Genomic DNA, 25,118 nt, shown 5'->3' with positions numbered 1-25,118 from the left:
ATTTAAAATATCTCTCTGATTTGTTTTAAGGTTTAATATCTGTTGTCTTTCTCTTTGCAGTTAGATCCTATTATTAAATCACAGCATTTCATTTCACTGACATCACTTATTGAAACCAGACTAGCTCTAAGGGTTTACATTTCATTTGTAGGGAATATGCAGTAATACCAGCATACATGGGAAGAGGCACCTTAGAAAAGCCTAACACCAATCCTGTGCTCAGCACTTACTTTACACGTACGTGTGTGTGTGTGTGTGTGTATTTAACTTAGACTGGTTGCATGTTTACAATAGGGACCAATCCTGCTCCTGTTAAAATCCTGGCAAAATTCCTATTGATTTCAGTGAGAGAAGGTTAGGCCTAACCTAAGTTTCTTGCTAGAAAGAGAAATGAATGAAAACTCCCCCTGTCTTCCCACCACATTTATAATTGATGCTGAAACACATCTCAGTCTTATAGCCACTTTGAAATATATGTGTCTGAATTAAAGACCCATCAAACGGCCATAAAGAGGACTTGACACTTTTGTAGATCAGTTTTCTATTTAAATATATTAGATCCTTGTTAGATGTTTCAAAACTCAAGTTCATCTGTTCCCCAGCCAGGCCATGAGTGCAAGTTTCTGTACTGTGCCCTGGGCAAGAACATACTGTTCTGTGTCTTATGCCAAGTATGTGCTTTGCCCATGTTTGTTTGTGTACTCAAGGCTCAGCACTTGATGGGAAATATGTGCTAGGTCTTGCCCTGTGGTGCCTGAATGGTCTCTGAGCTCCTAAGCCTTTTTAAACCTGTATTGGTTTTAGTGGCAAGAATTCAATACCCAGCAAGGATAGAGTCCTCAGAGCTAAAGAATGGACCTTGGGGGGCCTGACACTTTGTTTGTTGGTCCAGTAAAAGGAAACACTTTGATCTACTGAAGCAAAAATAACTTGCCTGGAATGCATTGTTCAGTGCCAAACTTTGGTTTGTTACGTAGAGATTGTCCATGTGTAAATGGTAAACAGGAGCTGGTGAACTAGACCAGCACAAGAAGAATTATGCAAGATAGGTGTAACTTTTACATTTACCCTGGGTGTGGGAGAGGAGCTGTCCACCCCCAGGCCAAGAAGAACATTCTCTCCGTTAAAAGATAAGTGACTAGGGCCACGTCTATGTTACAAACTTTTATTGGCATAGTTGTATCACTCAGAGGTGTGATTTGTGACCGACATGGCTGGGCTGGCACAAACCCCCAGTCTGTTCAGAGTTCTGTATACTCAGTTGGCTTCAGAGGGGAGTCAACCCAATGCAGCTTGCTCAACCAATTTTTAATTAAAAGAAATATTTAGTTTTACACTGGTCGAGTATCTTTCATCCCAGACAACTGTAGGCACAGTCCACTGGCCCTACAGAAATGCAGCTGTGTCTGGGGTAGAGGGAACAGGTTGGTCAAGAATTTTGTTGGCTCATGTTTTTGTTGGAGATGTTGGCCAAAAAAACCTCTGCTTTTGCTGGTATCACTTGTTTCACTTGGTGGCAGGAATAAGCTATACCGCTAAAGCACAATTTTGCTCCATCCATCTGGCCTAGGTGGCTCAAAGAACAGCTCAAGGTTACCTTCCCAAGGTGCAGGTTGTTTGTCTAACTGACTCATTCTGATAATGAAGCTTGAAGCTCCCATAGAGTGGATGGTAGTGGCACATACTCATAATAAGAAATACAGAGATTACAAGACCCCAAAGAGAATTAAGTGCATCCTCTGCTCTAGCTGATCACAGAACTTTTCCCTGCAAAACATTCCAGAGTGCTTTGTCTAGCTAAAAGGTGGTGAACGTAATGAGCAGGATTCCCATTGCTCCCCTCTATATTTTTCCATAGCTTCAGCAGTAGCCAGGTCTTGGTTTCCAGCCTACATTTTTTCTCGCTCTGTTTTATCCCATTACTTTAATAGCTTTTTCTCTCCTTGTTGCTGATGCCCTTCAAATCATATCGCCTCTTGGCCTTCCTTTAACCACCCTGGATGCAAGTAATTGGTTCTGCGATGTAACCTTTATTGGACACCTAGCACCCTTGTTGCTTCAACAACTTCAGGATCCTAGAACCTATGCTGCTTCCCTCCGATGTTCTGCTTGCAGTGCAGTTGAGAAAAAGCAGGCGGCACTGTGCTCTACTTCCTTTCCCCACCCCTTGGCAGGATGTTGCCAGTTTGGTATCTTTTTTTGAGCTGGACTGCAGTATCCTGAATGCAGTCAAACCACTGCTATCAAAATAGGGGCTATCCTCTCCTAGGTCTAGAACATAGGAAGTGCCAGACAAGATCAGACCTTAGGATTGTGTAGGCCAGTATCGTGTCTCTGATGGTCTGTGATGTTACAGGTCTCATTTTCAGCACTGCTGAGTGCTTGCAACTCTGGTTGGTATCAATGGGATGTGCTGGTGCTCAATCCATATGAAAATCAGGTCCAAAGGGTGGTGTATGCAGCTCAATTGCAGGTGCCCTGGATTTTCTCCCCTCCACATAGGGAGTTTACTACCCACTCTCGCTACACACAGTGTTACTGCTTTCCAAGGATCTCCTTTTCTGTCCCTTTTCCCACTGTGCAGTTGAGAGGCCACTCTTGGGCCTGTGCTATTTTTATCCAGAAATCCTGCCCCTTCCACTTCCAGGCATTGGAGTTGATTCTCCTCTCAGGCATTAATGTAAATCAGAAGTAATTCCATTGATTTCAATGGAGTTTCAGTGGTTCCGGTGTTCTCAGGCAAATCTCCTCCTGTCTGGCTTCACTGTGGGTAGCAATGGTGAAGAAGCATACACGTAGATGCGGTTACTATTACTGTGTTTTCCACTGATTTTAATGCAGTTACACTGATGTAAAACCCAGTGTCAAAGGAAAATCAGGGTCAGAGTCATTTCCTTTACAGATCTCACCTTCAAATTTCCCTTTTCTTGTGCTTCGGTGGAGCATGCCCTATAGTATGGCCTCTTGTATGTTCGGGTACAGCACAACTCCAGGCTTAGGATTTCCTGCAGCCACCAAGCCTGAAGTTTTATTGCTAGTTTGAAAAGGAAATGATTAATATATAGGCAGAGAGTCACTTGGCCATCCACTAGTCAGGGACTTGTCGTCCCTGAGGGGCAATCCCACTGCCTCAGAGTTGTAAAGCTACTTTCATGGCGTCTTCTATGACATAACGATTTGAGTATTTTTACTTTCAGTTGCGTCGGGCCTGCCCTTCTTATCATCTTTCTGTAGTGATGTCAGTTTCCCACCTATTGACTGGCACTGTAATCAAGATTATTGCTCAATACCAGCTGACCTCAGTAGTTTGATCACTTGATGATTGACTTTACAGTGTTGTGTGCCATGTAGTTGCAGCCCTGTCATAGGGATCGCCCTGCCTGTGTGACAAAGTGAGGATTCTGTCTGGATCACTTACAATTTCATACTATTGTCCAAAATTCAGATCATAAAATTACTGCATCATGGAAAGCCTCTATGTATATGGATCCCCTGTGAGTTTGCAGGGTTGTCATGTCTCGGACAGGCCAGAAACAATGGTGAACAATCAGCACTCAAAGGCCTATTCAAAGTGAAACAGCTTGGGAGAACAGATTTGCTCTCTGTGGGAGAAGCCAGTTCCTGTTCCTCCCCTTGTCTGAAGGCAGGGTTGGGATGAATGTAAAATGACCAAAAGGCAGAACAAAAGGTGACCTTAGTAAGACTCTATAAAGGGACTTGGTGGAACTCCGGAGGGAAACACCTTGCACCAGATTAAGGACTTGTCTACACTACACAGCTTTTAGCGACAAAAGCTGTTGGTATTGCCGACAAAATACTTCCAGCCCTGCGAGCGGCGTTAACTTTGTCAGCAGGAGAGCGGTCCTGCCGATAAAGCCGCATTCACACTGCCACTTGTGTCGGCAAAACTTTTGTCTTTCGGGGGGGGCATTTTTAAGTACCCATGAAAGACAAAAGTTTTGTTGACGTCGCCGTGTAGACAAGCCCTGAGATGAAGGAGGCTGCTGCAGGGGCAGGATAGGCAATGGGGTGGAGGACCCTGCCTGTCTGAACATAAACCATCTCCCAAGGAAAGAGTGATCTAGTGAGGGACTTTGAGTTTAGGATGCTTTTTGGGTTTGTATGATCTGTGCTTTACATGATTAACTATAAAGAGCATAAACCTGATAGACTGAACAAAGTGTGTCTCGGCCGGGGTGGGGAGAACCAGAAGCTTTCACAGCTTTGAGATGCAGTTCTGGGAGTGGGGTGTGTTTGATACCAGGGAGCCTGAAGGGTCAGCACTGCACCTGGAGGAGCTAGGGGGCTGGAGAGTGCATTCTAACAGTCAGGAGTGGAGGATTCCAGATAGAAGGTCTGTGCCCTGAGAGTGTGCCCACGGACTTCGAGACTGGGGTAGTGGCTGGACTCCATTCAAATTCCAGGAGCTTGAAACACCCTTAGGAATCCTGATTATAGAGGCTTGAATTCCTCTCATAGCAATCCTAATGGGTGGCCAGGAAGGGGCGGTCACTAGGATCTGAGGCACCTGATACTCCCTAAGTGCCCTCACCACAGTACCCTTTGGCCTTACTTGACCCCCTGGGCTGACTAACCTTCCTCCAGGAAGCCTACTTCCTCTGCTATCTCTAGTGGAGTTGGTTGAAACACTTCCCACTCAGTGTTTTTTATCAAAAAACACTATGGTTCCATCAAAGCTAAGATATTTTGCAGAGCTGTATCTGTTTTGATGACATTTTCGATGTGAAGATTCCTAAACTTTTCGCTCACTGAGAGAGACCCAAATCAAAAACCTAATCTTTCAGAGCTGAAAACAGACATTTAGACACAATCCCATCTTGTAAAAATATTTGGTTTTAGTCCATTGTGAAATGAAAACAAATATTGAAACCTCAAAAGTTTGTCGCACAATGGAATTGTTGTTCTCCGACTAGCTCTGGTCTCTCAGGCTAAATCACCCTCCCCACAGAGACAGATCAAGCCACTTCAGGTATGCCGGTTGGTTCAGCCATAATTACAGGAGAGACAGGAAGAGAGAAGGAACATCAGGTTGCCACAGAGCTCTTGGGAACCAATCCATTCTCCTCCTGCTTTCTTTCTTAAATCTCATTCAACCCTGGGGGAAGCTAGAATTCACTCACTTAATGGCAGACAGGCCTTTTCTTTTAATGTGGACGGACCAGATCATTCAGACTGGCCTTTGCTCATAGTGTTAAGGAGCAACCTATAGCCACAGAGAAGTTATCCAAGTGGATCTCCAACCGTAAGGCTGTGTTGTGTTATAAGGATGTGTTATGAGTTAGCCAGGGTAGCTCCAACCTAGAGCTCAGGCAGCTTCTGCGGCTTGTTTGAGGAATATTGCTGCATCTGAAATGTACAGGATGGCTACAGGCGCTTGAGTCACACCTTTACAAGGCCCTGTTCCTTACTAGATCCTTCCAGGTTGGATTCCAGTTTAGGTAGGTGATCTTGCAGGCATTTTTTAAGTAGGACACCGAATACGCACCAACAAGCAATTAGCAGCTTGTTGGTCACCAAAAGTGGAATCCATTTGGACCACCACGCAAAGAAAACAGTTACTTACTCTACAGCAGTGGTTTTCAACCTTTTCTCATTTGCAGACTGACCCCTAAAAATTTCAAATGGAGGTGCAGACCCCTTTGGAAATTTTAAATGTAGTCTGTGAACCGCAGTGATCCGTGGGCCGCAAGTTGAAAACCACTGCCCTACCGGAAATATAATTCTTCAAAATGGATTCTATGGCCTGCTTCCATCCCCCCTACTATGACATCCTGCTCCTATCAGATTCTGTACTGGAGAAGGAACTGAGGGACAGTTGGGTTCTTTATGCCCTCAGGTGGGGGCACAAGGGGACACAAGGGACAGGTGCGGCCCCCACGCATACTGGGTTCCTTTGGCCAGCAATCTGGAACAGCTGGGGGGATGTGCACATCAAGAATAGGATCTGTGTGGAGAGCACATGTCAAAGAACCCGCATTACTGTAGGGTCAGTAACTGTTCTTTTTTCCTATGATCTGGTAGCAATGGTATACAGGGTTCAGGAGCCATCCACTAGCCCTGTGTTCTCTACCCCTGCTCAGGAAAGTGCTATCGTAGACACAGCCTGTGTGGACGTGGCTCACTTGTACTGGGTAATTCTAAAACAAAGGCTTTTGACCAGGCAGTGGCTTCGAAGTCAAAAGTGGGGATTTGCCCCAATTACAGCCAGTGGAATAGCTGCAGCAGTGCAAACTCCTAATGTAGGCTGGCTGAGCCATGATTTGCTTTGATATTTATGTATATTACAGCACTGTCTGAAGGCCCCAACCGAGATCAGGGCCCCACATAGGAACAGTCTCTCACTGCCCTGAAGAATCTAAAAGAGACAGAGAATAGAAGGACAGAGAAGGGAAATGACTTGCCCAAGCCCAAGCAGGCCTGTGGTACAGTCAGAAATAGAACCCAGCTCTCTGGAGTCCTGAGCCACTTTACTAGCCCCAAGATGACAAACTGCCTCTGGTATCAAGCAGGAATGAGTTGTATCACTACGACATGTGGCTGAAAACAGTTTTGCATGTCTATATCAGAGGTTTGCACGGCTGCAGTTACTCCAGTGGTTGGTGATTGATGGCTAAAATTCCCAGGTATCAAGGCTTAGCTTCCATTATCCGGCCTCTTCTGCTGTCTATCAAATAATATTTGGCATTGATAGAGCACCTTTCATTCATCCTGCTCCTACAGCATTGGACAAGAATCATCACGGACCCCTAAAATACGCCAGCTGTTTAAGAGCATGCCTTACACCATCCGAGAGCTTAAGACAGGAAGTGAAAAATACTGCATTCAACCAAAACAGCAGGGCACAGCTGTGCCACACAGCTGCCTTCAAGAAGCAAATCCTTACTGCCAATAATAAATACAGACCAAAAGTGAGCAGAGACCGGGACAAACTAAACAAGATGATCTTTCAATCCACGGGATGCTGATTTGACGCTCTGCACCCCATGCTGGTTCTAGTCAGGGCTTCAAGGGCTCTCCCTCCAAACTGGGGGAGACGGAGGGGTAAAGGGAAGTTGGTAGCTTCCTAATGATTTTGCTCATTCACAGAAGTGCTTGTCTTGAACCCTACCATGCTCCCTCATTAGACCATTGTTGCAAAGGAAGTGATTTGCACCAAATAAAGAGTGCCTGTGACTGCTAAATCTACTTTATTTTATTTCACCAGTGATTAACTACGCCTTCGGTGAGTGAGAGATTGCCCCCTCCATTTGCAGAGGAATGTGAGCTATGTTAGATACAGATCTGAGTCATGCTGTTTTCTTCAGAACTCAGGCATCCTCTCATCTCCTCCAGGCTCAAAGCTTGAACACAAAACCAATCCATGTTTATTGCATAGCAGCATTTTCCTAGATTAAGTATTTTCCTAGCTTAATCTTAACGTCTGCTTAAGGGGGAAGAACAAAGCAATTATTTCACTCATGTCAAATTGCATGTGGCTGTCTAGTTGGAGGCAGTGTGGTCTAGCCGTCAGAGAAAGCAAGGGCCTGGGCATCAGGACTCCTGGGTTCTACTCCTGCCTCTGCTGCTGATCTTTGTGCAAGTCCCTTCCCCTCTCTGGGCTTGTTTTCCCATCCATGAAATGGAGACAATAATACTTATTTACCCTTGTAGAGTGTGCTCGGACTATCAAATGAAAAACAAATTAATGTATTATTAATGGCATGGTTCACAGCCCCTTCTCTGACCCCATGGCAGGCTTCTTCCAGCTGCAGGGTTCCCCTTTTCTCACCTCCCTGATGGCCCACAAATCCTCTTCACTTCAGACATCTCCTTCAATCAGTTCCATTCCGGTGTTTAGTCTTCTCTTCCCTCTGGATTGTGCACACCTCCCAGAACCTGTGTTCTGAACCTTAGGACTCTCTTCGCTTGGGATTTACCACAATGACAGACACTGGTGAAGAGCCATCAGGGCAAATCTCCTTGTCTAGAGGCACTGGGGCATAAAATAAGCTGTGATTTGTAGCAGTGCAGCTTACTGTGGGGTTTCAAGATGGGATGAACTACATCAGTGTCACTCCCACCTTCCTTAGTCTACAGCTGGGGTTCGCTCCAGTCCAGCTACACTGGATTTAGCTTTACTTTCTGTTCCCATGTAGATATGTCCTAAGTGATTTGCCCAAGGTCAGAGCTCGAGCTTGCATCCTGAACACTGCACTAGTTTACACACATGGACCTCTCTCCTGCTTACTTGCGTGTTTTTATAATGCCCCAGTGGGAATGGCAGCTTGGGGGATGTGTAAGGCCTTTTAGGAACTTCTCCCACGGCCATAGCTACCACTGCTTGTTGGAGGTGGTTTAATTCTGTTGATGGGAAAACTCTCTCCCATCAACATAGAGTAGCTACACAAGAGATCTTACATCAGTGAAGCTGCATAGGTACCGATGTGCCACAGCAAGGTCTCTAGTGTAGATGTAACCAAAGTAACAACTGCAGCTGCGGAGGTGTGAATGGCAACCCTCCCCACCCCTCTCATCAGCCAAGTGTTAAATGCAAAACCTACTTCAAAGCCTTTCTGAATGCTCACAACCATGCAAAGGGAGGGGAGAAACAGTCATCTGGAGTAAATCCCCTCTCCACAGCTTGCTCTCATTTCACCTCTTCATTCCCCACCCCAGACCAGAAAGGCAATGTGCACCTGAGGAGTTTGATTTCTCACCATTGCTGTGGTGGGGTGCTAGTATAGACAGGACTGCATATTATCTGTGTGACTCAAGGACAAGTAGGTCTCCATGATGTGGTGTTCATATCTGTGGGCTTCATTATGTGGTATACCCATGGATGGCGGGTATAAAAGGTCAGGGAAGGCTTTGCCTTCCCTGGCACAGCTGCCCCCACCCCGGGACACCTGGGCTGCGGTGACCCTGCCTCTTCCCAGAAGGCCCCCCCACCTGCTGCTGCCTACCTGCACTCCACTTCCCACCCCCCAAGTCCCTGCTGCTCCTCGAGGGCAGGGGAGTGAGGAGGGACACTGAGAGCAAGCAGCGGGTGCAGGGGGCTGGCGGGGGAGTGAGGTGGCTTGGCCAGGCACTGGGGCCACCAGCTTGGATGGGGGGTGGGGCGCCGGCTCTGCCCGGCACAGGGGTGGGGGGCGGCTCAGCCTGGTGCTCAGGCAGGAGGCAGTGGCTCAGCCTGGCGTTCTGGGGCACGACTTGACTCAACCTGGTGTTGGGGCTGGCCTGGCACTTGGTGGGGGGCGGGAGCAGCTCGGCCTAGCTCTGGGATCAAGGGACAGGTTTTGGGGCTCTGGCATGAAAGGGTCGGGGCCTTGGGTGGAAGGGGCAGGGCCAGCAGGTTAGCCTCCCCAAAATGGGGGTTCACCCGCTGCCCATGGGTATATCCCACTGCCCAGTGACTGTTACAGATCAGGGAGTAACGTACGAGCATCAGAGCAGCCACACTGGGTCAGGCCAATGGTCCGTCCAGTTCAGTGTCCTGTCTTTGGACAGTGGCTAATGTCAGGGGCTTCAGAAGGAATGAACAGATGTGACAATCACTGAGTGATCTCCCCCTCACACCTCCATTGCCATCATCCACTCCCAGTTTCTGGCAGTCAGAGGCTAGGGACACCTAGACAATGGAGTTGCATTCCTGACCATCTTGACTAATACCCATTGATGGACCTATCCTCCAGGAACGTATCACATTCTTTTCTGAACCCAGTTGTAGTTTTGACCTTCACAACATCCCCTGGTTGACTGTGTGTTGTGTGAAGAAGTACTTCCTTTTGTTAGTTTTAAACCTGCTGCCTATTAATTATATTGGGTGATCCCTGGAAGTAAATAACACTTCCTTATTCACTTTCTCCACACCATTCATGATTTTATAGACCTCTGTCATATCCTCCCCTTAGTCATCTCTTTTCCAAACTCTTTTTAATCTCTCCTCATATGTAAGCTGTTCCATACCCTTAATCATTTTTGTTGCCCTTCTCTGTACCTTTTCCGATTCTAATTTTTCATTTTTGAGATGGGATGACCACAACTGCATACAGTATTCAAGGTGTGGGCATACCATGGATTTATAGAGTGGCATTATGATATTTTCTGTCTTATTGTCTATCCCTTTCTAATGGTTCCTAACATTACCTGTTTCACTGCTGCTGCACATTGACAGGTTTCAGAGTAGCAGCCGTGTTAGTCTGTATCCGCAAAAAGAAAAGGAGGACTTGTGGCAGCTTAGAGACTAATAAATTTGTTAGTCTCTAAGGTGCCACAAGTATTCCTTTTCTTTTTGCTGCACATTGAGCGGCTATTTTCAGAGAACTATCCACAGTGACTCCAAGATTTGTTTCTTGAGTGGTGAGAGCTTATTTAGATCCCATTATTTTGCATATATAGTTGGGTTATTTTCCAATGTGCATTACTTTGCATTTATCAACATTGAATTTCATCTGCCATTTTGTCACCCAGTCAAACAGATTTGCGAGATCCTTTGTAACTCTTCACAGTCTGCTTTGGACTTAACTATCTTGAGTAATTTGTATCATCTTAAATTTTGCTACCTCTGTTTACCCCTTTTTCCAGATCATTTATGAACATGTTTGAACAGCACTGGTCCCAGTACAGAGCCCTGGTGGAGACCACTAGTTACCTCTTTCCATTCTAAAAACTGGCCATTTATTTTTACCCTCTGATTCCTGTCTTTCAACCAGTTATTGATCCATGAGAGGACCTTCCCTCTTGTCCCATGTCTGCTTACTTAGCTTAAGAATCATTCATGAGGGACCTTGTGAAAGGCTTTCTGAAAATCCAAGTACAGTCCACTGGATCACCCTTGTCCACGTTTGTTGACCCCCTCCAAGAATTCTAATAGATTGGTGAGGCATGATTTCTCTTTACAGAAGCTGTGTTGACTCTTCCCCAGCAAATCATGCTCATCTATGTGTCTGATAATTCTGTCCTTTACTATAGTTTCAACCAATTTGCCCGGTACTGAAGTTGGGCTTACCGGCCTGTAATTGCCACAATCGCCTCTGGAGCCTTTTAAAAAAAGTAGTGTCGTATTAGCTCTCCTCCAGTCATTTGGTACAGAAGTGGATTTAAGTGATAGCTTGCATATCACACTTAGTATCTGGGACAGTACAGTACACACCAGTAGCGATGCACCATTACTTAGATTGTCAGCTCTTTGGGGCAGTGATCACCTTTTTGTCCTGTGCACAGCACAGCACCTATCACAACAGGGTCCTGGTCTGTGACTGGGGCTGCTAGTTGCTACTGCAAGTAGAGGTAATTAATAATAATGATGGTTACAATGGTGGAAATTGTTAAGGGAAATGTTCCAGTGTAGACAAGAGCAGGCAGCATTAGGTTTGCACAGTAATCCTTCCCATGAAATCACAGAAACTGGAAAAGATGTATTTGGTCTGATCTAGCCACGTAAGAGTCATGGTATTCCATACACCACATTTTCTAGTGTTTTGTCCAGTGTAGCTATAACTCTCAAGCAATGACATTTCCAGCACCTCGCTTGGGATGCTATTCCACCACCTGTTAAATCTAGCTCAATTTCACCACATGTCTCGTAATTATACCTCTAAACCAGTGGTTCTCAAAAAATTTTGTACTGGTAACCCCTTTCACATATCAAGCCTCTGAGTGCGACCCCCCCCCATAAATTAAAAAAACTTGTTTTGTGTATTTAACACCATTATACATGCTGGAGGCAAAGTGGGGTTTGGGGTGGAGGCTGGCAGCTCGTGACCCCCCCATGTAATAACCTTATGACCCCCTGAGGGGTCCCAACTCCCAGTTTGAGACCCCTACTCTAAACAATTCATTCCCCCTACTTGGTGTAGTCCACCTTGGCAATACTGGGGCACTTAGGGCAGTGGTTCTCAACTTTTTTGGGCTCACGACCCATTGGTAGACCTTGATGGCCTATTGTGACCTAGTGAATTGCTTTTGTGCAAAAAACATCTGGCTTACTGAATATTTCTTACCCATGATATATAATATACAATATTAACATCATAAGTATATAGCTGTGCTGCTGTAGCAGCTCTAATGTAGACATATCCTTAGTGTGTTATCCCTGGTGTCTTCATTGTATTCCTAATCTGACACTTATACCCTGCACAGTTCCTTCATTTTCCATTGGCTACAATGCTTTCCTTCACTCCCTGTCCTGAAATTGGGTACGATGTTGCTGTGCGCTGCTAAGCGGCTTGCAGGATTCGTCCCAGAGAAGGCTGCACTTCCCTGACGATGGTTTGAAGCGAGGCCTGTAAGTAAGCCTTTTACGTAGCACCCTGTAAAGTGGGCTTGTTTGGGACCAACCTTGCAATGACGCTAACAAGAACGCAGGCATCGCCTACCCGTTTAGTGCTCTTTTTTGGTTCTAAATCCTGGTGGTTTTTTTTTTTCCCCCCTCCCACCCCCCACGAAGGGAACATTTTATGATCTGGGGTGTCCCCCCCACACCCTTTTTTTTTTTTTTTTTAAGTTTAAGGATTGATAGATCTGCGGTGAGAACAATTGGAAAGTCCAGAATTGCCCTTTTCTCTCTCTCTCTCTCTCTCTCTTCTTTAAAAGAGAACCAAAATATGTCCCCTCTCCGGGAACAGCGTGGGGAAACCCACAGGCATTCAGAGAGGAGCTTCCCCCCTCCCACCCGCAGGAGGCGCAAAGCCAGCGAGGCTGGATTTTTCCATCGCTGTCTGGATCCCTCCCCCTCCCCGCTTCTCCCCTCCCCCCCCCCCTCCCCGCTTCTCCCCTCCCCCTCCCCGAACCAGACTCTCCTGCCTCCTCCCCCCCTTTCCTGCCTCCGTGCTCCCCTCCACGCCGCCCCCCCCACTCATTCATCACAGCCAGCCCCCCCCACCCGCCGCCAGCGCTTCCTCAGGCCCCGCCTTCGGCCCCGCCTTCGCCCCCCCCCCCCAGTCCATTCATCACTTCCCCTTCTGGCCCGTGGGGCCCGCCCTCTCCTATATATACGGCGCTGCCCCCGCCCGCCTTCACTGATTGTCCGACCTGGGTGCAGACGGCGCCATGTTGGCGTTAAAGCGGAACGCGGTGATCGGCCTCAACCTGTACTGCGGGAGCGGCCCGGCGCTGGCCCCCTCCCCGCCGGACTCCCCGAGCGGCGCGGGGGGCCCTCCCGCCCCAGGCGCGCGGGACCCCGGCCCTCCGGCGGAGGCCGGCCGGCCGGCGCCGCTGATTGGCGGAGCCGCTTGGGGTCCCAACGGCCGCTCTGAGGGGGCCCGCGCGCTGATTGGCGAGGGGCCCCGCGCGCGGAGCGGCTCCCCCACCCCCGCCCCGCCGGCGCTGGTGGCCGTGGGGCCCCGGCCGGCCTCGCTGTGGCGGCCGGAAGAGGAACTGGACGGCTGCGACCCCGACGCCGAGAGGATGGGCCCGCCGCCGCCCGCCGCCGGCTCCTTGCCCGGCACCCCGCCCGCGGAGGACGACGACGACCTGGACGGGCTGTACCGGGACTCGCTCGAGCTCATCGGCCGCTACCTGCGGGAGGCCGCGGAGCTCGGCGGGCCCGGCGGCAAGAAGCTCCACAAGCGGCTGCCGAGCGGGCCGCGGGGCGCGGGCCCCGCCGCCATGGAAAAGGCGCTGGGGACGCTGCGGAGGGTCGGCGACGGCGTCATGGAGAAGCACCAGATCGCCTTCCAAGGTGAGGGGCGGGGCCGGGCCGGGCCAGGCCGCCCGCGGGGGAAGAGGGGCGGGGCGAGGGGGCGGCGGCGTCCAAGATGGCGGCGGGGGCGGACCCGGGTTGCTCCTAGTTGGCCCCGGCACTGGAGAGGCGGGCGCCTGGGGGAGCCGGGTTCAGGCTGGGGCCTGCCGCTGTTGGCTGGATCCCAGTTGAGGGGAGCTGCCGGGGGGGGGGCGGGGGGCGTTCCCGCGCTGTGGGCCCCCCCGCGCTGTGGGCCCCCCTCTGCCGAGCGGAGGTGGGGACCTTGCCGGTGGCCTGTATCAGGCAGCGGTTGTTGAGTCACCTCGGGGGCGGGGGGGTGTTTTGGGGCGATCGCGGGCGGTGGTTTTTCAGCCTGTGCTCCGTGGACCCCTGTGGCTAAAGGGTCCGCGCCAGGCTGGCCTTGCCGTAGGCTAGTGGCTTTCAACCTCTGCTCCGCAGCTGGGCGCCCTGCAAGATATCCGGGGGGGGTCCGCAAATGGAAAAAAGTTGCCAACTACTGATCTAGGGACTGGAGACTCCGCCCCGGGAAGCAGGGCTGGGAGAGGGGTCAGCTGAATGCAGCAGGCTGGGCTGCGGGGCTCTTGGCACCAGTTACGGGGCATTCTTTCAGAAGCCGTTGGGAAAGAATAACCTTAGTTCCTTCAAAAACGAAACTAAACCTTGTTTATCAAGAGGGTGGGGAAAACCCTTTAACTTCTGCAAAACTAGATTGTCACTTATTAACCATAGTAGGGTGCAGAAAGTGGGCAAACATGCAAATATATTGTAAATCTTGTCCAAAGGTTAGCCAGTTATGGATTCGTCGCCTTCGTTTTCTAGGCTGCAGTAGAACAGAAGTGCTAGCAAGTATTTATTCTGACTTCTATCTCTCATTACACTATTCTAGCATTTTACACCAGCTTCACCCTGAGTGTGTAATGCTGCACAATAGTCTTAAAATAGCTACAGAAATTTGAACGCTGAAGTCCATGTCCATGGCTGGGTGTCCTGTATCTTCTTGATTAGTAATACTCCAGTCTGAAAATTTCTGGGAACTTCTGAAGGTCACATTTTTCTTCAGTTCTATTCTAGTGTCTGAGTAATAGCAAAACAGAATTTCAGTTTTACCTTAAGCTCTGAGTTCGTCAGGTTCTATTGAAATGCCAGACTTTGAAAACTTTTTTCATGAAATTTGTGTAAGTTACATGTTACAGTACTTACCATAATATGAAGTCCCAAAACTCCTACTTTTGAGCAATATTGTAACTTTTTTTTTCTTTTTTGAAGAGAGAGCTCAAATAACTCATTAAATTTTAGAAGAGTCTAAAGTATTTGAGATACTGTAGACTTTCCACAGGGTTATATTTTTACTAAGATCAAAGAAGATAAGGACTTCAAATGGATTTAGTTCCCTGGGAATAGAATTCATTAGCCTTTACAGTTGGCATTAAGCCACCTGAATAAATTATGGTACCTCTTTCATGAGTTTGAGTAATGCTGGGATAAACCAGTATTTTTGGATAACTAATCTTTTAACTCCTGGTGCTGAATAGGGAACTAATATTGGAGAAGAATCCTGTAAATGTTAACTATAACAAGAAAGTAGCTTCAAATGTCTAATTTATGCTAATTCATCAAGGGGTCAGAATGGTTGGACTTCCTTTTAATAAACATAATAAAGGCGTGACAGTTTCATAATTGTTCTAACTCACCTAGCCTGTTCAAGGAGAGGCCAAAAGACAGGCTGAAAAGAAACTGGTTTTGTTTGATCTGTCATTCTAAATCCAGTGAGGAGGAGGGTACTGTGATTTGGCTAATACAGAGGTTTTTCCCAAAGCTTAAGTGTGCAGTGTCACAGCGCTTTCATTTTAGGTCCCTGTCTCAAAAAGAATTTAACTAACTAAAATAGCTCATGCTAATATAATTGTGTACTAAAGCTTCCAGACTTAATGCCTGCATGCATGGAGATAATGGTTTCCCCATCTTCCTCTCTTCCTCTTGGGAGGAAGGATATACAATAGTTGTCTAGCCTTTAAGGCAGATATTTTTGCTGGTGTTTATGCTACCTATTGTATAGTATTTGCAGTTGCTTACACTGAGACTACAAAAGTAACTCACTATGTTCTTCTGCTAATCTCTTACTTCAGGAATGCTTCGGAAGCTAGACATCAAGAACGAGGAGGATCTGAAGTCAGTGACTGCCGTTGCAACCCATGTTTTCAATGATGGAGTAACAAACTGGGGTAGAATTGTGACACTCATCTCTTTTGGTGCCTTTGTTGCAAAACACCTGAAGAGCATAAACCAGGAGAATTGCATCAACACACTAGCAGGGATCATCACAGATGTGCTTGTCACAGGCAAACGAGATTGGCTAGTTAACCAAAGAGGCTGGGTAAGTGAAAGATTGCAGGGACTGAATGTGGTTAATGAAGTTGTCCATAAGTCTAGTAGTAATTGCCTATCTCTGGCTGACACTTGGTGACACCTGTGCTTGTACATGCCTAAGGTATACAGGATGATTTACCAATCCACTTAAAACTACTGGCTGGAGCAGTGCAAGCGGATTATGAATCACTTAATTGGTGTAATAAAGATACATGGTGTTTTATGATGTTACTCTGCACTTAGAGCACTTTCATCCATACATCTGAAAGCCCTGTGGACATTATCCCCAAATTAAAGATAGGAATCAGAAGGTGCAAAGGTGAATTGAGTTCTGTCATGCCATGAGTATTCTGCAATTAGAGCCAAATTCCACACTCAAGCCACTAGACAGGTTCCCTTAATCAGGTAGAATGTACTGAATTGCTTCTGTATTTGGTACAAGTTTGTCATGATTAGTCCCCAGTTGGTGGTGTGCAGGGATGCTACTGTTATGAGAACTTCATAAAGACAAATTGCATTGTGAGCACCTCTTTTTCCCCTTCCCCCCCCCCTCCCCCCACCCCACCCCAGGTAAATGGCTAATGTTAGACATTAATAATTCACTTCTTTCTTCCAGGAGGGATTTGTTGAATTCTTCCGTGTAGAGGATCTAGAAGGTAGCATCAGGAATGTTCTGGTGGCTTTTGCAGGCTTTGCTGGACTGGGAGCAAGCTTGGCCTACATGATGCGATGAGCCATGGAATGATATAAATGACCTAAATGCGAGGTGGACTAGCTCTCCTTTGCATCTGGAGTTAGTGAACTGCACACTTCCTGCTGTGAAAGAATACCTATGACACTGTACTTCAAGGGAACATAGAGAATAACATCTGGGAATCTCACTGAGTGACTTCCCCCTCCCTCCCCTTCCCCCCTGAAAGGGTAGTGTGGTGCAGTCTGACTGAGAGTACCAACAAGAGGATTTTTTTGCTAAAGAGAACAGAAAATGAAGCAAGTAATACTGCTTCCTTGAAGAGCCTTGTGAAAGGATGCTAAGAGTACTGTTTTTAAGTGCAGTCTTGTCACTAAGGGGAACAGCTCCTGTTCAAGTCAACAAAAGCACCAGCGGCTCTTACTCCGGACTGTCTAGAGGCTTTTATTAGTTTTGGTATGATGGCTGTATACGGAATGAGTTTCATTTCCTTCGCTCTGAGTTGTGATCATAGCTCACTGGAAATGTGGACTAGGGTCCTGTGGACCCATTGAGTCTCTAAGTTTGTGGCTTGTGTCTTGAGTTAGAAGTGCAAAAAGGTATATTCTGGGTATAACCAGATATACCAGCTATGAGTGGAACTTTTGCTGAAATATGCCTACATTCCATCAGCAGTGAAAAGGGGTACAGTCATCTTGAAAGCTGAGAAGCCCTGACCTTGCTGTAGCTAGCCAACTTTAACAGGCTGCCAGTAGAGCTCCTTAGGCCATTATTTGCCACCTCTGTTATGACTCTCAAAGAACACCTGCAGTCATAAAGAGAGGGAGTGCAGTTGTAAGTATGTAAAAAAACAAAACAACTTCGCAGGGGGTGGGGAGGCTTGTACAGAGAACTTTGTAAATGTCTGTAAAATATGTACATTTTTACAGAGATGATCTCTTGAGAGAGATGGCTAGAGTGAGTCCAGATCCCTTTATTGAAATGCTGTACACAGCATTTCCTTTTTTGCTTCTCTCTTACCCTGACTTCCACAAAGTGTCTCTTCCTCATGTACTCTAGTAAAACTGCTAGGCTTCTCTGGCGAAGTTTGGCTATGTGACTGATGCCTGTGTTCCCTATGACTTGCTGGCCGCAGCACGAGTTTTTGGTTTTTTTTATTAGATTGTTTTAATCTTTGGATTATTCCTGACTCTTTAATGGCTGGGTGAGTGTTCTGGAAGCCACTGTTGGCTATTTCCTAGTCATGTTTTATTTTGACCTATTTTTTTAGTCTTGATTCAAAACTAAGCTAATTTGAATGTAAGCATTTTCTCAAACTAAATAAAACAACTAAATTGGATTGAATCTGCAGTTAGCACCATGAATCCATTAATTTGACATACTCAATTCAATCCTTCAATAGCTATTTCTCACATTCACTCTGGACAGGCTTGCAGGGAGTAATCTGGTATTAATTTTTTTTTTGAACTGAGCCAGTTGATTCCCTCTCTGTATGCACAATAGCTTCATATTAAATTTTGGGTTTTCAGCAAAATGAGGTATGTTAGTCTTCACTGTATTTAAAATCTTGTTCAGACTGAATTAGGGTTGAAGTGGAAGCTAATGTAAAACAAAGCCTAGACTTCAAACATGGTGCTAGCATCAGGCTTGCTTGTTTACATAATAAATGAGCGTCCTACTCTTGTCAATAAAGTGGTTTTTGTTCACTTCTGCACAGTTAAATCTTGCTGCTGTTCCTCTGCCTGGAAGTTAAGGCAGTAGCACCCCATAACAGTATTTTGTGGCCAAGTGTATGCTGTGACTGTAGTGAACTTCTCTCTCTAATGTGCATGTAATTTCCAGCCTACAGTGGTAGCAGAAGTCTTCAGTTATAGTATGAATGAATATACTGTACAGGGGCCTGGGGTAGCTCTCACAGGGCTTAGCACTACCTATTACCGCAGTCCCACTTCTGCTTGCATCCAGCTGTTGCATCAAGTTACACAGATGACAAAGCATTGTAGCTTTTCTAGTACTCCATGTACAGCTGCTCTAGCTGTCTTAGCAGTAGTGTCCAACTGTGAATGAGGAGGTGTCAAGACAAATCCCCAACATCCTGTTGATAGTGCAAAAGTTGTGAGAACCCTTACTCCATGATTATGTTCAGTTGACCCAAAATTGTGTGTTAGTAAGGAAACACTCACATTCATCTCTAACCCTTTAAATCTTAACGTGTTCAGCAGATCACAGCTCTCTTTAAAAGGAGAAGGGGGGTCTTTCTTCACTAAGCAGCTCAATTTACCTCTTCAACAGTCACATGCAAGCGTTCAGCTAAACATCACACAGGGCTACATAAAAAGTGCTAACAGCTGCACTCAAAGGCTCAACCACAAAGGGAGAGGCTAATTCAACAGTTGCAGTAACATTTCACAAATAGCCTTTAATCTTTAGAGTTTTCGTTTAAGCTTGGATAGGGTTAGTCTCTTCAGCACTGCCCTGACATTCAGGCAGGGTCCAGACAATGTGTACAACTGAAATACTTGTTCCTCTTCTTCCTCCTCTTCTCAGCCCCCAGAAATGCAACAGCCTTCACCAAACAGGCATAGCTTTTCACGGGTCTATTAGATTCCAACTATTCTGCAATTGTGCCTGCCTGCTTTTCTGTAGCCTGTTCCCTGCTAAAATAAACTATGCAAATATAGTAAGTATGATATCTGTATTTAAACCACACACACTTTTTATAACCTGGCAAGGGTTTACTATTAATTACAGCCACTGTATAAGCTAACAGCATAGTTCTAGCTATACATTTAGCCTCCTTTCTTGTCCAGGGCAAGAAAACATCAATTGGTATTCAAGTAGTATTCCTGCCTGAAGCAGATACCCAGGATTAACTCAAATAAATTGGTTAGTCTCTAAGGTGCCACAAGTCCTCCTTTTCTTTTTGCGAATACAGACTAACACAGCTGTTACTCTGAAACCTGTCCCATACAAGCTTCTTTAGAAACAAGTACCTCACTGCTCCAGCTTCTCTCCTCCATGAGGGGATTGCACTATGAGGGCAACTGGCCTGCTGCATCTTGCTGCAGAAGCAATATGTTTGATCATACTGACATGATGTCTTACCAAAGGTTCCTCTCAACAATGGGATATGTGCTACAGCTGCCATCTTTTTGACTTACGCAGATGCCCTCCCTCACTGCAAGCTGAGGGTGGTAGGTAGGACTGCTTTTAAAGGTATAGCAACTGGGGGGGCGGGGAGTTCCTGCGGTATGAGTGCTGGCATTGAAGGAGCAACCAGCTGTATGAGATTACAGGAGAGTGGGGTGCGAGGTATGGGTAATGAGTTAAGAGTGTGCTGTGTACCCAAGAATCATGCTTGCTCACCCTCTCAAAAGCTTTAGGCTGGCTCTGTGTTTACTGGTGCTAATGACAAATTGCTTATAGGTGGGGAATGTGGGAGGCAGGGTACTTGGCACGCTGGCAAACAGCTGTTTCATAGGCCTGTCTGAAAAGGCAAATGCTGTATTTTGTGGTGTAGCGGGGGATGGTCGTGTTCCTAACTCATGGGGTCTTTTCCCTGCTGCTTCTTTGCATTCATCTCTTGCTTGGGAGGCAAAGAGTGGCAGAATTCTTGACAGCATTGTTAAAAATGAAACCTTGTCACGATTCAACTAGAAAATGCTCAGTGCAATTCTCCCCACCCCCACTTCGAATGAACAGTCTGTCCGCTTTCATTGAACAATGCAGCAGATGGCCACCTTCAGCAGCAGATGGTCACTTTGGCCCAATCCTCAAAGGTATTTGGGCTCCTAACTTCCATTGGAATCAATGGAAGTTAAGGGCCCCAACACCTTTGAGAATCTGGGCCTCTGCCACTGGAAGAAAGTTGGCAGTTTTTGTATATGGTGACAAGGCATCTGGCAGTGTTTGGCTGTGTCTTCCTTTTAAGCTACTTTTAGGAATGCTCTCTATGCAAGCCCTTCCCAAAGTCCAGTGGCTTCATGCAAAGGTGGGGATTTGCTATGGAAACATGCAAATATGGAATTTGTAGACTGGTTTCCCCTTCACCACTTGGCTGCTCTGTTTCTAGGTAGTGGGTGTAAAGTGCGTCAAAGCTGCCTTGCTTCCTGGTAACCATGTATATACTGTGAAGGCTATCTATTCAATACAGGCTATCTCGGCTTTGGTAAAAGGGTGGAAACTTCCTTTCCCTTTCAAATAAGGGCTTTCAGAGAGCAGAAAATGTGCCAGTAATCACAATCCATTTTTCCTTCTCTGAAGCAGTTGTTTAGAACATGAACCTTTATTAACTAAGAGTTTCCTCCAATTTTTGAACAAGGTCACTGCATTCATTCATTTATCCTTTCTGAGAGTGATCCAGCAGTGCCTGGAAGTAGGAACATGTTATCAATGCCTGCTCTATCATCTTGAACATATCTATCATCCCCCATCCGCAGCCCTTTCTCTCTTTTTAATAAAGATTCCCTGGACTACTTGAATTCCTTACTCCCCTACCACTGATGGTGTTTGTAGCCCATTAGCCAATCTCCGCTCACTTTCTTATATTAGAAACTGGGGCTGAGATTTTCAATGCTGGCTCTGGGATTTGGACCTCAGAGTGGGGTTTCCAACCCCTCCCCCACTTCAGGAAGCTTTGCAACTCAGTCAAAAACTGGACTACGGAATATATTCCCAGGATGCTAATAACGGAATTAAAAGTGACAGCAGTGTCCTCAAACTGCTGAAATGGCAGCCTGCCACTTTGGGGATAGTTCAAAACTCACCTTTTCTTCAAAACTTCACCACACTTCTTCTCTCCCCTTCTTCCCCCCCCCCAATCCCTATGGGGCAACCATTATTTTTATTCTGTACCCCATTGACATGTCTCTGCATTTAACACCAGAGGCAGAGGGACTTACTGTGCACCATGAAGAGTTGGTACGTGGCTGGAATACCGAAAAGGTCTGCCCGCAATGTGTCTTTGGACCTTTTTAAAATCAATTCATTCTGTTTACTGTCTTGCATCCACCACATGCAGCCTGACGGCAGTTGTTGCTCAGGCATAAATGCTTCATACCCTTTGAAGGGCGAGGAGGGAGGGGATCGCTTTGTAACTTTACAAAGAATTCGTTTCTGTCAAAAGTGGTTGTTAGGCCCCTGGGCCCAGCCCTCAAAGGTATTAAGGCTTGGAAGTTAGGAGTCTGAATACCTTTTGAGGAACTCGGCCTTGACTACAACTTTCAGGTCAGGATTGAAGTGGGGAAAGGAGCAAAATGGTAATCAGAAGTGATGTTTAAAGGTCCAGCTCTTGCCACCTGCTATGGCTAGAAACTTACTTTATGGTGCTGCAAACGTAGCAATCTCAGCACTAACAAAAGGTTAATCTGATGTTCTCATTGGGCCCTTGTCTAGCAGTGCTTTTGTACTACTGGTTTGGAGCGAAACATTGCAAGTTCTCAAGCTAACAAATGTACTGTTCGATCTCCCAATTATAATGCTCAGGGCATGATGTAATAGTTTCTATAGTGACAGACAGACGCCATAAACAGAGGACAGCAGTGGTCAACAGTCTTTGCCAGCTATTCACTGCTGCTCCCAACTAAAATCCCATAGCTTGGCTCCATCTACCAAAGTTACGCTGTTCCAAAGTATCACACACTAAACACTCAGCAATGTGTTTTTTTGCATTCTTGCTAAAGCGCTTACTTCATCCTGTGGCATGAGGCTAGGCCCGTTTCCTTTAATGGATGCAAGCTGAAGATGGTTTTCTGAAATACCATGCAAACAGCAATGTGCAAATCATGCCTGAAATTTTTTGGTGTTGCACTGCAACCGTTGTGCAAATCTCTCTTGGCATGCATGCTTCCGCAGGTAGCGGGACAGTACTGTGACAAAAAGACAGCCTAAGGCGTTCATAGAAATTGGAGAGGGAGGCAACCTGTTATGTGATCGAATCCAGCAATTTCCAAAACCCCAACAGCACCATTTTCCTGGATTCTTTCCTAGAGTCTGTTCAGTTTTAAATGCCCCAAACAGCGAGCCTTCCATTATTTCTCTTGGGAGGCTACTCCAATGCTTTGTAGATGGTTGTATTCACCTTCCCGTTAGACTCCATTAAATAGCTCCCATCCATCACCATAATATCTGAACGTCTCCTAACTCCCGATCAGGTATCGAAGTACTATTATCCCCATTTTCAAGACTGGAGAGCAAGGCGCATAGATGAAGTGACGTGATTGAGATCCCAAACTATGGGTTTGTCTACACAGCCGACGCTAAAGCGCTGCCGAATGTGGCTGCTCTGTAATAAAAGAGAGCAGTGCTGTAATAAAACCATCTCCGCGTGGGGAATAGCTCCCAGCGCTGGGATTAGCACGGTCTACACGGCCACTTTACAGCACTGAAACGTGCATCGTTTTTTCACACCCCGAGAGAAGAAAGTTTCAGCGCTGCAAGTGGCAGTGTAGACAAAGCCGGAGTCTGTAGCAGAACCAGATCTCCTGAATCTCCACGCACGGCCTCAACTTCCTTCTCTAAAGTGCTCCACTTTGAGTCTTTCCTTAGACGAACTCACATCAGTTTTCTTCTCAGAAGTAGTCATCAAAGGAAAGGTACTTTATTGAAGTGCGACCCTAACCTTGCTGTCCATCCTTCTACTCTGGATATTTTAGGTACTTATCACATTACTGTAGTATCTGAACAATTTAAAATGTTCCAAGTATTTATTCTCACCCCTGTGAGGCAGGCCTGTGATCCCCATTTACAGATTTTTAGCACTAGCTGAGCAGATAAAGTCATGAGCCAACCCACCCCAACAGCTGGTTGTGCGCAATGTTCTCACTTCACATCTTGGTCCCGACTGTTGGATTGGCACCTGTTTTTCAGGTCCCTTTGCCTTTCCTTTTTGCCAGCCCGCCGGCTCCAGGCGGGACATTCTGTTCGCCTTTCAAAGCTGCCATTTGTGAAGCGCGTTCTTAGAAAGTCCCTTTGCTCTGTTCTCTTGCCAGTGAGCAGATGCCAGTGTCCCAGAAATCCCCGGCATGTTGGCCAGCAGACTCCCTTTCTTGGAAGTCTCAGTAGAAAGAGTAAGGATTGAGAAAGCCATGAAAGCTGCCCCAAGACTAATGGGGTTCATGCAAAGCTGCTGCGATGAACGCTCTTCAGCACCCCCAAAGTGCTTTGCACCTAAGCATCGTCCAGTGGACAAAGCTGACTTATATGGGATCTTGTCTTTGCAAGGGAGCCTCTCTAAGTTACACCGCCTCTTTTAACTTTCCATCCTGGGAACAAACACTTGAATGCTGCCCATCTGTTAACACCATTGCTTTCCAATGAGATCATTGCCTTGGCTCATACTGTAATAAGAGACCCCAGGGCCTTGCAACAACAACAAAGGGAATCCTTCCAAGAAGAAGGAGAAATAATCGCTTGAGATGAGGGGAAGATATTCTGTCCCCCCAACAAGTTTGCACTGGTTCAAGTTTGCATGACCGTACGAGTGCTGGTACAAGTATGCATGAGCCTGGTTCTTCGGTCTCACTGGAGTTACATTGATGTAAAACTGACATGAGTTGCCCTGAGGGTGTTTCATGCCACCTTGGCTGCATAAAGCTGCCTTGAAATGGGTGTAAATAGCCCCCTAGAGTCCACTCAGGGCAGGGGGCCTCCCTAGCTGGTCTATCGCTGCACCAGCCCTGCTCCCAGTCCCTCAGCATAGGGTGCCAGGCAAGAGCACACTGCACTGTGGCTACTCTGTGCTTCTCGGGGGCCAGTAGAACAGAATAGAGGAGAATGTATAGATACTTCCACACAGCTGCTGGGAGGTGTCATTCCTAGCTCAGGTAGATATGCACGTGCTAGCTTGAGCTGGTGCCTAAAACCAGCAGGGTGGCATGGGATAGCCACCTGAATATTACCCTGCCTGACCCCCGAAGCGTGTCCTTGAGTGGTTCGCCTCCTGCCACAGCTACACCGCTCTTTTTTTTCGGCGCTCGCTTGAGCCCAGCTAGTGCATGATCATCTACCCGAGCTGGGCGTCGCTCGTCCCAGCGGCTGTGTGGATGTACCCGATGTGAGCGCCGCCCTGCATGGCGCCCGATGCAGGAAGTGCTACCTTCTCTCTCCACCCCTGTCCCTGCCCCAAGTGCAGAGTCTAGGGCCAAAGAGTCCGGCCCAGAGTGTTCAAGGATGGACATAGAAGTGAGCGTGGGAGGCATTCCATCAGGATGAATTCATGCCTGGGTCCCAGCCAGGGCTGCAATGTGTGATGGCTCCCATTTTAATTCCTTTCTCGAGTGTAAATAGTGCATTGAACAGCCTGGGTTGCTTTTAAACCAGGTTCATTTCAGTTGCCCTTCAAGGTGCAATAAAAGAAAT

At 46.9% G+C, this 25,118-nt stretch overlaps 1 protein-coding gene across 1 annotated transcript; it reads left to right on the top strand.

The window, feature by feature from the left end:
- Window positions 1–13,012: 13,012 nt before the first annotated feature.
- On the top strand, window positions 13,013–19,444 carry MCL1 (MCL1 apoptosis regulator, BCL2 family member). The gene is made up of 3 exons (XM_073323497.1): window positions 13,013–13,681; window positions 15,829–16,076; window positions 16,686–19,444. Exons 1-3 carry the CDS (start codon window positions 13,051–13,053, stop codon window positions 16,800–16,802), a joined length of 996 nt encoding a protein of 331 aa, XP_073179598.1. The 5' UTR covers window positions 13,013–13,050; the 3' UTR covers window positions 16,803–19,444.
- Window positions 19,445–25,118: the final 5,674 nt, after the last annotated feature.

The sequence above is a fragment of the Lepidochelys kempii genome, chromosome 24 (genome assembly GCF_965140265.1).
Source record: "Lepidochelys kempii isolate rLepKem1 chromosome 24, rLepKem1.hap2, whole genome shotgun sequence".
NCBI classification, from domain to species: Eukaryota; Metazoa; Chordata; order Testudines; family Cheloniidae; genus Lepidochelys; species Lepidochelys kempii.
The sequence above is the reverse complement of the archived record's forward strand: the minus strand, read 5'-3'. Positions and strand labels throughout refer to the sequence as shown.